This window comes from Ictidomys tridecemlineatus, chromosome 16 (genome assembly GCF_052094955.1).
Source record: "Ictidomys tridecemlineatus isolate mIctTri1 chromosome 16, mIctTri1.hap1, whole genome shotgun sequence".
Taxonomy (NCBI): Eukaryota; Metazoa; Chordata; class Mammalia; order Rodentia; family Sciuridae; genus Ictidomys; species Ictidomys tridecemlineatus.
Window position 1 is genome coordinate 54,581,205 of NC_135492.1, and position 12,822 is coordinate 54,594,026.

Genomic DNA, 12,822 nt, shown 5'->3' on the forward strand with positions numbered 1-12,822 from the left:
CCTGGGACACTTGAGGGTCTTCCCCGACACACAGTTTCGCACCTCAATCACTTGAGATGGAGTCTCTTTCCTAACTGCAGAAATCGCAGCTGCACTTCATTAAAAAGAAAAAAAGTCAGGTGTGGACTCTCCGGGGAAATCAGAGCCTCCGGCCCCTGCACAGCCTCACTGGGCGGAGAGAACCTGCACAACCTTCAGCCCCTCACTTCCAAAGCCATGCGTCCACCTGAGCCATCGGTCCCAAAGGGCAGGGGTGTGAGTGCTTGACCATGCACCCCCTCAGGCTCCAGATTCCAAAGCTGGGGCCTGGCAGAACGGTGCTGCCCACGTCTAGGACCCCTGAGGACAGAATGCTCGGCCAGGAGGAGAGGGTCCCTAACAGCCATTTAACACCCAGGGGCCCGGCCCGGGGTTCACCAAGGGCTCGCCTGGCGGGCAGCACCCGCTGCATTACAGCAGCAAGTGCCCAGCACCTGTCCACGGGGCTGGCTCTCTGAACCCTGCAACACAGCTGCTGCCTGCCAGGATCTGCATCTGTAGAACGATCTGGAACAGTGGTCAGACTGAAGTACAGAATCCACTGACCACCACTCCACTAGCACTTCCAAGGCCAGGCAGGTTCAGACGTGTAACAGGAAGCGTGTCCAGTGCAGGAATTAAATGCCTGAGCTCCACCTGCCAGGACTGGGGCTCAGAGCCTGCAGGGCTTTATTTGTTTAGCTGTATGATTCCGTGCAAGCTACGCAAACACTCTAGAAAGTTCAAAAACTTCTCACCAGACCCTGAACGTGTCCCGGTGGCAGGGGCCGTCTACTTGTCAGACCACCTCCTCACTTTCCTTAACTGACTCCCACCCGGGGCCTTCGCGCCTCTTCTTTACCCCGCTGAGTCTCACGAGGCTGGCGACTCCAACACGCAGCCCAGACGTCAACAAGTCACCTCCAGGGGCGCACGATGGGGAGCAGCGTGGAGTACGCGTGTGCCTGCTACGTGGTTCCGCCTACGGGAAGTGTGTGGGCGTCAGGTCACCCTTGCTGGGGACGGCTAGTGATGGGAAGGACCCCTCAGGCCTGGGCGGCTGTTGAGTGACCTTCCTGCTCTGGACCTGGCTAGCCAGGTGGGTCCCTCTGGTACAAATTCATGAAGCTGTAACACATATGTCGATCAGGACATGTTCTGTTTCTATTAAAAAAAAAAAAGCCTAAACAAAAACCACCACCGAGTCTAGTGCTTTTCCCTTATCCTAGCTGCCTGGGGCTAAGCGTCCGTCCACTCCCATCCCAGGACCCTGCTCGAGGTCATTCACAGCCTCTCTCTCTGGCAGAGCTCCTCTTGGCTGTCGGATGCACGTGTTCAATCTCGCTCATCCCAGTCCCACAAAAGTCAAGTCTGCCATGGGAAAGGCCTCCGCCTGCCTCACTCACCAGCCCAAACCCCTGGGCTGGACAGTCCTGCCAGAGGCACGGCTGGATGAAATGCAGGTTAAAAATAAGAAAGAGCTAAGGAGAGCCCTCTGAAGGCTATCATGTCAATCAAGTCCAAACACTGAAGCCAACAGTAGAGGAAATTTAAAAACTTCCGTGACATTAAGCGGCAGGACGTGTGTCAAGTGTCACATTTAACCGTGGGAAGGAGCAAATGTTATTCTACGGATATCTTTGTGAAATCAGCTCAAGTTGCTTCTGAGAGCAGAAAGCGGGTCTCTTATCTGCCTGCGCACAACAGCCCTGTACAAAGCAGGTCTGGGGCAAGAGCGGGCACAGACTTCTGAGATACTGGGTGAGGATTCTCAGGCTTTGGTGGAGAAAGCGGGCCACGTCCTACGGTAATGTCTGCCACGGGCCAGAAGCTAGGGACGTACACTGATCAAATCAGACTTTACAGGGCACAGATAGGAGAAGCATCCAAGAAACTGAAAATGGAATCCCTTACAAGCCACGACCCATATCACAATGTTCCCAAAGAAAAAAAAACTGGGTCACCCGTGCAGGTGACTGGACGTCATATTAGAAGGACTACTGGTATCCGAGTAATCCCTGTGCTATTTTCATGGGGAAACTCCACTTAGAGGTGCGAGCCCAGGGTAACAGAAACCCGAGGGTACGCCTTCACTCTGCACTCGGCTCTGCCACAAACCCTCCGTGATCCTGCAGGAGTCGCGGAGCTTCTTTAGGGCTTCATCTTTCTGCTCAGGAACGGAGCTTATGGGAACAGATGCTCAGTGATGCTCATTTCTGCTTCGCGGACACTGCACAGAACTCCCGCCTTTAGAAAAGCGGCTCTCGTCTTCCAAGCCCGGAGCTCACAGTATCACCAAGCACCCCAAGGGTGTGAATCCAAGCAACCAGATGGAGCCAGAGACTGAGCTCCTTACCCGGTCTTCCTGCCAAACCCCGGGCGTGGATGCCCAGCGGTCTCTCTAGTGTTGGGATCAGGCTTCTGTCCCTTGGACAGGCCAGGAGACCTCACCGATGTGAGCCCAATACTGTGCATTACAAGTTTTCCCTGTACAAGTCCTTCCTTCCCTTGCCCATGTCTCCTGAGTTCAAGTCCACACTCAGAGCACCCTGATTCTTGTTTTCTGTGACACCCAAATACCAAATAGACGTGGGTCACCTGGAGGTGTCCTCTTTCCTCTGTGTCAGCTGTGACTAGTGATTTTAATTAGACTAAAGCGCCCTCCTCTTACCACCCCAGCACACTGTGAGGTGCCTCTCAGGGACTTTACAGGAGTAAGTATCAGCGCCTTTTAAATTCACAGAAACAGAGAAATGGGATGTCGGGAAATGGAAGGAGAGGAAGAAGGAAACCATAACTCAGGTGTCTTGATTAGGCAAAGCTTAGAGTAACTTGGAGAAGCATCGGCTGTTTTTTTTTTCCAGTTTTCTTAACTTGGAAAAGCATCAGCTATTTTTTTTTTCCAGTTTTCTTAAGAAATATAGGAAGCACATCCTGTTTGAAAATGTAGGAGTGATAATCTGCCTCTTATCAGTGAAAAATGGGGCCATGGGCAAGGTCATTGATGGGCTGTGGCTGAGCCCCAGACTGTCCCTTCTTAAAAAAGAGAGAATCTGTGGGAACCAGGAGTCTGGGGCTGGTGGCTTCTCTGGGCATGGCCCACAGGACTTGGCCCCACAATCTCCCCCTGTGTGGAGCCTGCCACAGCCCCGCAGCCCGCAGTACCGTCCACACCGGGGACAAGTTGGGGCAGCCCTTCAGAGTCCACAGCTCTCCTTTGATGTGACTCTCCCCAGAGCATGGGGAAGGTGGACAGGCCAGCAGCTGTATGCTGAAGGGAGGGAAAGGGCTTCCGGTTTTCACCAGCTGAGCGCCCTCCAGTCCACAGAAGTGGACCGGGCAGAAGGTCCAAGGTCAGGTGAGTGGCACCCTGCTAGGCCCCAGGTTTCAGGCATGTTTACCACCACGTGGCCTGCCTGACGCGCGCTCGGAGCCTCGGACTTTCAAAACCAGCCCTGGCGGCGGTGGAAGTGAAACCTCGGGACTCGGGACACCCACCAGGAACTCTTCCTCAACTTTTCCTGAACTTGCGTCTAGCGCCGGGCGGAGGGAACAGGGGCGGACAGAAGGGGCAGACGGAGAAGGGGAAAGAAGGGCCCGGGGGAACCGGGAGATGGGGGCGCAGCGCGGGCAGGAGACACGGGCCAGGAGGGGACAGAGCGGGCCGGAGGGACAGGGGCGCAGGAGGACAGAAGCGGCAAGAGCGACAGGGGCGCAGGAAGGCGCGGGTCCGGCGGGCGAGGCCGCGCTGGCGCCTTCCCCTCACCGGCTGCGCTCACCTGGCACCTGGCGGCCAGCAGCCGGGGCCGCAGCGCGGGGTCTCGCAGAAGCCGGCCAGAGCGCGCGGCCACGGGGAGCGCCATCTTCACCAGGAACTGGGGAGCCGCGGGCAGGACTGGGAGGAGGACAGGGGCGGGGAGGAGGAGAGGGGCGGGGAGGAGGGCTGGAGAGGGGCGGGGAGGAGGAGAGGGGCGGGGAGGAGGGCTGGGGAGGGGCGGGAGGAGGAGAGGGGCGGGGAGGAGGGCTGGGGAGGGGCGGGGAGGAGGACAGGGGCGGGGAGGAGGAGAGGGGCGGGGAGGAGGGCTGGAGAGGGGCGGGGAGGAGGGCTGGAGAGGGGCGGGGAGGAGAGCTGGGGAGGGGCGGGAGGAGGAGAGGGGCGGAGAGGAGAGCTGGAGAGGGGCGGGGAGGAGGGCTGGAGAGGGGCGGGGAGGAGGGCTGGAGAGGGGCGGGGAGGAGAGCTGGGGAGGGGCGGGAGGAGGAGAGGGGCGGAGAGGAGAGCTGGAGAGGGGCGGGGAGGAGGGCTGGAGAGGGGCGGGGAGGAGGGCTGGAGAGGGGCGGGGAGGAGGGCTGGAGAGGGGCGGGGAGGAGGGCTGGAGAGGGGCGGGGAGGAGGAGAGGGACGGGGAGGAGAGTTGGGAAGGGGCGGGAGGAGGGGAGGGGAGAGGAGAAGGAGGCCCGGAGGGAGAGGGCGGGCCGCAGCGCAGGAAGGAGGCGCGCACGGGAGGTCAGCGGAGCGCGCTCGGGTAGGGGAGGCCACGCCCTAGGCCCTCCGCCCCACCGTGTTCTCTCCGCCTGCTGTCTGCCGCGCCCTAGGTCCCGCCAGGCCCAAGTTCACAGTGGGCGGTCCTGAGGCCCGATGACCTTCTCGGCGAGCCACACTCGTGGCGGCTGGGAGAGCCAGGCCTTGCGCTCCTGAAATCCAGGGGGCCCGGTCTTGCAGGCGCGCTGGCAGCCCGGGCCGGGAGCGGGCGCCCTGAGGCTGACTCCCGGATCCTGGGCCACAAGGGCTGTCCAGGGACGTAGGTCCAGTTAAGGCCCCGAGGACTTTGGAGAGGCGCGGGGACCCTGCATCCCGGGCCCAGGGAGTCTTCTGAAGTAGGTGGAGGCTCCGGTTCTGTTTTTCCCGGTGGCGGGGATGGCGCCCAGGGGCGCTCCTCCGCCGAGCCCCAAGCCCTTTTTATATTGAGGGGGTCTCCCTAAGTTGCCTGGACTAACTTGAACTTGGGATCCTCCTGACTCAGACTCTGGCTGATATTACCAGATTTGCTTCTGTTTGTTTGCTTTTTGCTTTTGATCCTTAACCTGAATTCAGTGCAAAGCTATGGATGAATTTTAAACCAGTAATCTTAACAGAGAATCTGTTTGGAGTCTCAGGACTCTGCTCGCATTACATGTATAAAAACGAAGGTAGCGAGCACTCGGAATTGTGTCGGAGCACTGGACAAACGTGAACAGCCTTAACAGTAACCTTAAGTGGAAGCAAGTACAAAATCCTTATTTTCCCAAAGAGGAAACTGAGGCACAAAAAAGTTAAGTCACTTGGTGGAAATCACAGTTTTCATAAAGAATAACTCAAGATTCAAATCCATGACCCCACCCCATTAAGCCCGAGTTTAGAACTTTTTAACCTTATTCTTCAATGTTTGACCTTGAGAGAAAATACAATAAAACAGAGGTAGGCAGCTATTGCTGGTAGTTTAGTCTTTTTTTTTTTTTAACTTTTGATTGGATAAAATTTTAAATTGACAGAAAAGTTGCAAGAATGTTACTCAGTATTATCCTTTGCACAGCTAATGCAATTATTTACCTGTTGGCCCATGTTTCATCCTTAGTAGATACATGTAGATAAAGGCATGTCAATTTATGCCCCTTCCTGGTCAGGGTCTTAGTATTCATTGATGATTACCATTGAGTCAATTATAACTTTGACAGCTACAAAATGATGATTTTTGTCTAACTCCATTCTTCTAGTTTAGTTTGCATTCTCTGAGAACAGCCTTACCTTCTCCCCATTTCCTAGTTTATTGTTTTATTTGGTTATATCACCATAAACCTATGGATTCTTTCTTACCCAGTGGTGATCCTGGGCTCTTTCCTGTTGTTGCACAACCTCTGCAGCCTCTGGATGTCTCTCAGGAACCCTACAAAGGAGATCCCTTTGTAACCCTATTTGGCTTATGGAGAAATGGGCCACAGAGTTCCATGCCCCCATGGCACCTTTAGGCTGGGTATCAGAATTCCCAGTCCTGGAACCTACCTCCTCTGTCCTGTCCAGGTTTGAGGTGAGTGGGTCTGAGAACCCACTGGGTCTGCCACGGGGCAGCATGGAGCCAGGGTTCTTGTTGATGTTTGCAGGGTGAAGGTTTAAACTTGGTGAGCATTATAAATTGGTGCTGGAGAGAGACCACCTGTAGAATTTACCAAAGCTGCTTATCCAAAACTTACTGTCCTCTGTCACTTTCCTCCTGAGAGCAGCTAGCAGGGATTGGAAAGGAATGCTTCTCACTAGGTCTGGTTCTGGGCAGGAGGGAGGGTGCTGGGGATTGACCCAGAGCCTTGCACATTGATAGCACACTGGGAGTTATCTGCTTACGTAGGGCAGTACTGGGCAGTGATCTTCCAGGGTGAATGGGGTGGGGATAGGGGGGAGTTTCTGGCAGGTGTTTCAGTACTTGGCAGCTGTGCTGGTCACTGTCTGCAGAGCTGGACCTTCCAGGCTGGAGAGCCTCCCGTGAGGTTTCCTGCTTCAACAGGGAGACATTCTGCTCTGCTCCTCTGGAGCCCAGATCTTTCACCAGCAATTTCTCAGTGTCTTTGCCTACATTCTCTCCTTCTGCTATCCCTGAAGTAGCTGGTTGGGGGAGAAAGGGCAGGTGGGAGGAGGAACTCACCACTCAGGGTCTTCCCGGCCTGGCACTGGGCTGAGTGGACACATGTGGGGTGAATCATCCTCCTGAGAGCATCCTAACCCTTCTCCCTAGTATTTACCTTTGACATCTCCTCCCTACACGGGAAGCTCTTTGAGGGGAAGGACCCAGATTCGACCAGAGGTTTCTGTACTGTGCACTACTGAGAAAAGCACTGTGTCTTCAACTTCTTTACTGGGACCCAGGGAAGCACTGCTCTGCAGGGTTGCTAATGCCATAGGGCGCTGCACAGGTTTTACTGGGCAGGGTGCTAGTCCTCCATGGTTTTAGACTAAGCTCCTGAACTGAACCCCAGTAGACCAGACTGAAAATAACAGTGGAGTCACCCACAGCTGAGTTCCAGAGCACCAAACCAGAGCCAAGATAGCTGATCCTCCTGGTGTATGGGCCAGGCTGTTTGTGCAATGACCAAGCAGGCTTCATTGTACCCCGAGGCTCCGTATCATGTAAGAAATGCTTCTCCAGTGGGAAAGCCCTGCCTCTGAGCCCATTAATATTTACCCAGCATGGCATACTTGGCAGCACAGAATGGCAATTCTTACACAATGTAAAATCGTTCTGTCTTTGGTTCCCATTTTTCTTGGGCAATGTTCCCTGGCAGAGATTGATTGTCTAGACATTAGTAACCATTCTCTAACTTGTGCTCAACTAGCATCATTTTGACCCACTTCCATTCTGCTTGCTTGCTGCTATGCCAACAGGGAAAGTCCCACCACGGGACACACCAATGTCCCCATTGCATTGTCTCACTAACTGCTCGATTCGGCTTCTGTACCCCTGCTTGCTTGCGGCTGCATCAACCTGACTGTGGTTTTTGTCTTTAAATACCCAAAAACGTTGAAGCTCAAGGCTGTTTTCTGTAGAGACAACTTGGTCCTGTAGGAAGCAGTCCCGGCAGGTCAGAAGAAAGGCTCTTCAATTTGGACAAAACTGGGACTTGGTGAGTTTTCTGAGCCACCTGCCCGACAACACTAGGAAATAGAAGGGAGAGAGATGCCAGTGCCCACTGCCATGCTGACGAAGTTCTGCCTCCTCTTCACACACAAATGTAACCGAAGTAAGCTGGGGTCAGCCGATGTTCCACCCCCTGACCTCACCTTGGGAGATAGTAAAATGGGGAGAGCCGGTGCCTTCCTTTCTTGTTTCTGTTTTATTCAGTCTCTCTGTCTATGAAAGCCAGCTCTGTCCTCCCATCAAAACCCTCACTGGACGTCCTTGTTACACAGTGAGGCGCTGTGCAACTCTGGAATCGACAGCACGCCCGCAGAGATCCTGGTGGTGCACACCTGTGATCCCACCGACTGCCCAAGCAGGAGGATCACAAGTTCATGGTCAGTCTGGGCATCTTAGCAAGGCCCTGTCCTAAAATAAAAAGGGCTGGGGATGTAGACCAACGGTAGAGGTGGATTCAGTCCTCAGTACTGTGTGTGAGTATATATTCCTCACCCTAACCCATTGTGATTCTGTCCTGTGATAACAATAAATGAGACGTGGTGTCTGAAGACCTTGCGAGGAGTAGGGGCTTAATGCTGTCTTTCATCCTCCAGTGGATCTCGAACATTTGGTGTGAAATGGGAAACACCGTGGAAGGCCTGACGCTTTGACTCATCCCTGTCACTGCCTGGGATACGTAAATGCAGATCAAGGTCCTGGACCTGTCCTCAGGTGGTCTTGTCCAGGAAGAGACAGAGGGCGGCGGTCAGGGAGCTGTTCTGTTTTCCGCCTTCGGATCTCCACCCTCTACCTACTGAAGGGGAATCGCTGAGGACAGGGCTTGGGGTCCACATTTTAAATCCTCTTTTCAAGGGGTTCTTTAGTTTGAAAACCGAAACCCAAAGCCCACCGTAGTGATGAGCTCCTTGAGGAAGTCCCCTGGTGAGCCGAAAGGGAGTGACTCTCCTGTCCCCCGTGGGGGTTCCTAAATGCAGGACAAAAAGCTGATCGACTCTAGTGGCCCTGGAGCCTCACCGTTGCTGTAGGAGACCCCAGTTTCCACCAGCGTCTCCGTCGGTTGGATGGGCAGAGGCAAAATGCTGGGGGGACGAAGCAGGACTCTTGGGCGGTTTCTTTGTCAGAATCGCCACGGTGGGGGCTGCAGCGGTACCTGGCTCCCCGTGGAATCACCTGGAAACAGAGGGGCCTCAGACAACCAGTGCAGGTCTTCCCTCTGCCATCGAGAAGCATCCTCACCGCGGGCAGGTTGCTCAACAGCCTCTGGAAAGGAGATCACGGGCACGGGGGGTTGTACCCGTGAGGGCTGGAGGCCCCGGGGCGGCATCGGCCACGCCAGGATGCTTGACTGCAGACTGCGTGTGTTTGTTCAGAGTGTGCATCTGTGGGCCTCAGTTTCCCCACTGGCATAACACAGGCATCTTCTGGGAGCCGGGCCTTCGCCGTGCGGTGCTTCTCATAAACTCTGGCTACTTTACAGGTATGAAGTTCCCAAACTCCATGGCCAGCTTTGCATTTAGAACACCCTGCCTACACTCTTTCTGATTCAACTAATTGTTCCAAGAAGGAAAATAACAACATCAGTGAGCCCACCCGCCTCCCCTTTCATCTGAGCCGTGCCTGTTACAGTGAAATAATGTGCTCATTTTCATATCCACACCGATGACGCGGGGGGGGGGGGGGGGGGGGGCCCTGCTTGCCGCACAGGCCCGCACGGGGGGGGGGAGTCATCTGGCAGCTCCAATGGCTGTTTATCATTACCTTTTCACTTAAGCATAAAAACCGTTCGACAAATACAAACTCATTATAACCAGCGGAGCCGAAGGAAAAAATTTTTAAAGAAACAACCCTAATTTTCACAAATTACATATTTGAGTTCATGCTGCCGCATGTCAGGGAAATGAAAATTACTATTATCACGGTGAAATAAAGGGCATCTGTGAATTTCACTTGGTTATTTCTTTCTTAACGGGGAACAGATTTCTTGAACTCACGGGCGTAGAAACTTTGGCCTTCCCTGGGCGGACAGGCCGTCCGTCTCCCTGTTGCGGCTCGTGGAGACCATGGAGGCAGCCAGGGCAGCCACACTCCAGTTGGGTCACTCCCCAGTGGCCCAGAAAGAACTTGCTGTGTGCTGAGTTGACTTTTCCTCCCTGGTAATGCAGGAACCTTTAGGGGTGCGGTGAGCTGGGTGACAGAGCCCTTGCCTGGCATAGATGAGGCTCTGAGCTCCGTCCCCAGCACCTCAAAAAAGAAGAAAGAAGGTCGACTCTGAAGGCATTTTGTAGCAGCTTATTTAAATTATAAGGTGCCCAGAAGACCAGCACCTAAGCATCTCCCCTGACAAAACCACATGGAGCAGGAGAAGTCCCTGGGGGGCAGCAGGGGGGAAGTCAGAGAAGCAGGATCAAGGCAGGAGGAAGAGGAGGGACCTGGAGACCATGTCCAGGCCTTCAGCAGGCCCAGGACAGTGGGAAGACCGACAGAGGACCGGACAGGCATGCAATCAGGGTGAGGCGTTCTGTGGGCAGGGAGCTGGGGGACCGATGGGAAGGGCCAGGGGAGCAGGGAGGGGCGTGGCCTGAAGGAGAAGACTGGCACCCCATGGAAGGCAGGAGAGCGCTGCCTCAGAGAAAACCACCTGGGCGGGTCGGCGGAGCCCGGGAGCAGCGTCCATGTCAGTCAAGACAGCCTTCTTTAAATACCAAATAGAAGTCAAAGGAGCATCCCGCTCCAGTGCCAGCTTTGTTAGAGAGCAGGTGGGTGCCGCCCCCCTCTTTTTGGTGCTGAGGATGGAACCAGGGTCTGACCTTTGCTAGGTCACCCCAGCGCCCAGCCCCACCTTTCTACAACTTCATTGTGTTGCATGTCACGTGTTGGTGCTGGGAATTGAGCCCTGGGCCTGGTGCAAGAGCATCCCTATGGGCCGAGCTCTCCAGGGCTCGGGATTCCGCAGGGGTACACGTGGGGTGCAGGGTCTGCATTTTCGTAAACACCTGCCCCCCCCTCACTGGGAGTGTTCTGGGCTGTGAGTGCCCGTTGTTGGAGAAGTCCACCTAGAAGGTGGACTGTGGCCCCGCTGGAGGCGAAGGACAGCACTGCCCAGCCCTGCTTCCTCTGGCGGTCTCCTTTCCACCCCACACCTGCTGTCCTGCTTAGACTCCCCCAGACCCCCCAAGTCCAAGCAAGGAGTGTGGAAGGGCTCCAAGTCTCCCTCTGCCCTCCCCGTGGCCCACCAGGCTGAGGGGCTCGTCCCTGACTCTCAGTCCCCTCCAGGAGCCGCTGCAGGCCGGCCGGGTTGTCACAGGGGTCACCAGAGGCCACCGGCTGCATTCTTGCTCCAGGGTGTAAAATCTGCCAGGAGGGCGGGTGGTCCTCCCTGCTGGGCCCTGCTCTTGGTCCAGTTCCTGGAAGGTGGGGCAGTGGGGTGGGGGGTCTCAGTGACATTGGCTGGGTGGGCCGGTTAACCAGCTTTTCATCTCTGTGACAGATGCCTGACAGGAAGGACTTGGAGGAAGAAAGATGGCTGGTGTCTGGCTTTAGAGGTCTGTGGTTGGCTGGGAGGAGAGGTGCTCCGGGGTACGTTAGAGAGAAGCATCTTCTATGTTAAAAAGAAGTTTCAAAACCGTAGCCCTCCACCGCCCCTGCCGGTCTTCCTTACCCACTGGACTGTCTCCTGCTCCGTCCTCCCAGCAGGGCAAGTGCTGGGGACGTCTGCCACCTGGGGCCCACCAGGGACGTACCCCAGGGAGATGAGGGGGCCCCGACACTCCAGAGAGGATTGTTTTGGCTGGTTCTTATCTGATACATATAAGAAGATCAGAGGCAGTGGGAGAAGAGACTCAGGGAGAACCCATGTAGGATCTAATTTTTTTTTAATTATTATTTTACAGAAGAAGTAGGTAGAGGTGGCACAAATAATGGCTCCTCCTCCTCTGGTATCAAGTTTCATGGAGCTCCCACCAAAGCAGACAAGAGCAAGCCCCCTGCAAGCCAGGTCACAGAGGCAGATCCACTCAGGAAGCGGGGTAGAGGCCTGCCTCCTCCGCCTGCCTCCTCCTGCTCAGGTAGCGAGTGCCTGGAGCTCTCCTAGAATCCACTCTCACACAGACTCTGGAGCAAAGAAGAGTGTGTCAGACACTTCAGAGGAAAGGAGGTGGACGCGGTCAATCAGGAAGGAATGTCCCCTCCACCCACTGTCCTGCGGAATTGCCAAGCCCAGCCAAGCACACCGCTGCCTGTTAACCTGCAGCATGTTTTAGAATAATCGAGTACAACTCCCAGTGCTGGGTGCTGGGGCGCCTGGCTCCTGCTGGCATCCACTGGGTGTCCTCTGCAAGGAGAGGCAGCCACCTACACCCAGGCATGAAGGAGCAGCATCCTCCAGGCCCATGACTCGATTTATGGAAACATTTTAAAACAAGCCTTTAAAACAAGTCAGAGAGATGCTTTCAAACATAGTAACTGCAGCCAAATGTATTTAATGGTGAAAATTTGGAAAGACATAACCTGTGAATCATTAATGAGAAATACAGTAGAATCTTGAGCACTACCAAAACACATAAAATTCGAATTTACTTTAAGTATTTAAACTCCCTGAAGGCAATGATCACTGCCAATATAGGCTTCACAAAATCATCTAATTTCTTGCAATCTGGGGATTGAACCCAGGCCTTGTGCATGCAAAGCATGCTCGACCCCAAGCTACACCCATCTATCTATCTACACGTTTTCTGCTTATATACATGTGTCTGCATCTACTTCAGTACCTGACTTCCTGCTCTCTTTGAAAATAAATTTTATTGGAACGCAGCCACACCTGTTTGCCTCTGTATTTCTTTTCTTTTTTTTAAATTTTTTTTTATTTGTAGATGGACACAATATCTTAATTTTATTTATTTATTGTTTTGTGGTGCTGAGGATTGGAACCCAGTGCCTCACATGTAAGAGGCAAGCGCTGTACACTGAGCCACAACCCCAGGCCCTTGCCTCTGTATTTTTATGGTTGCTCTCAGTACCATGGAGGAGGTGTTCAGCTGCAACCGAGGCTTTGCAACTAAAAATACCTAATACCTGGTGCTTTACAGGAGAAGCCCCCACCCCCTGCACCAGAGTGCAGACTCATGGGCGTGAGCTCCCAGGGCCCA

At 54.5% G+C, this 12,822-nt stretch overlaps 1 protein-coding gene and 2 long non-coding RNA genes across 4 annotated transcripts in view; 2 read left to right on the forward strand and 1 right to left on the reverse strand.

Annotated features, from left to right (window-relative positions):
• The window catches only part of Suclg2 (succinate-CoA ligase GDP-forming subunit beta), a 181,312-nt gene extending 177,366 nt beyond the window's left edge, over nt 1-3,946 (reverse strand). For both annotated transcript variants that reach the window (XM_078033631.1, XM_078033629.1), the window contains exon 1: nt 3,798-3,946. In XM_078033631.1, coding sequence (XP_077889757.1) covers nt 3,798-3,881 — 84 coding nt within the window. In that variant the 5' untranslated portion in view covers nt 3,882-3,946. The remainder of the gene's footprint in view (nt 1-3,797) is intronic.
• A 519-nt stretch (nt 3,947-4,465) lies between these two features.
• Nucleotides 4,466-8,239, forward strand: LOC144371197 (uncharacterized). Its single transcript, XR_013431399.1, has 2 exons — nt 4,466-7,781; nt 7,883-8,239. It is a non-coding gene; the product is annotated as an uncharacterized LOC144371197 (long non-coding RNA).
• A 1,115-nt stretch (nt 8,240-9,354) lies between these two features.
• Nucleotides 9,355-12,487, forward strand: LOC144371200 (uncharacterized). Its single transcript, XR_013431402.1, has 3 exons — nt 9,355-10,434; nt 11,166-11,220; nt 11,569-12,487. It is a non-coding gene; the product is annotated as an uncharacterized LOC144371200 (long non-coding RNA).
• The last annotated feature ends 335 nt before the right edge of the window (nt 12,488-12,822 follow it).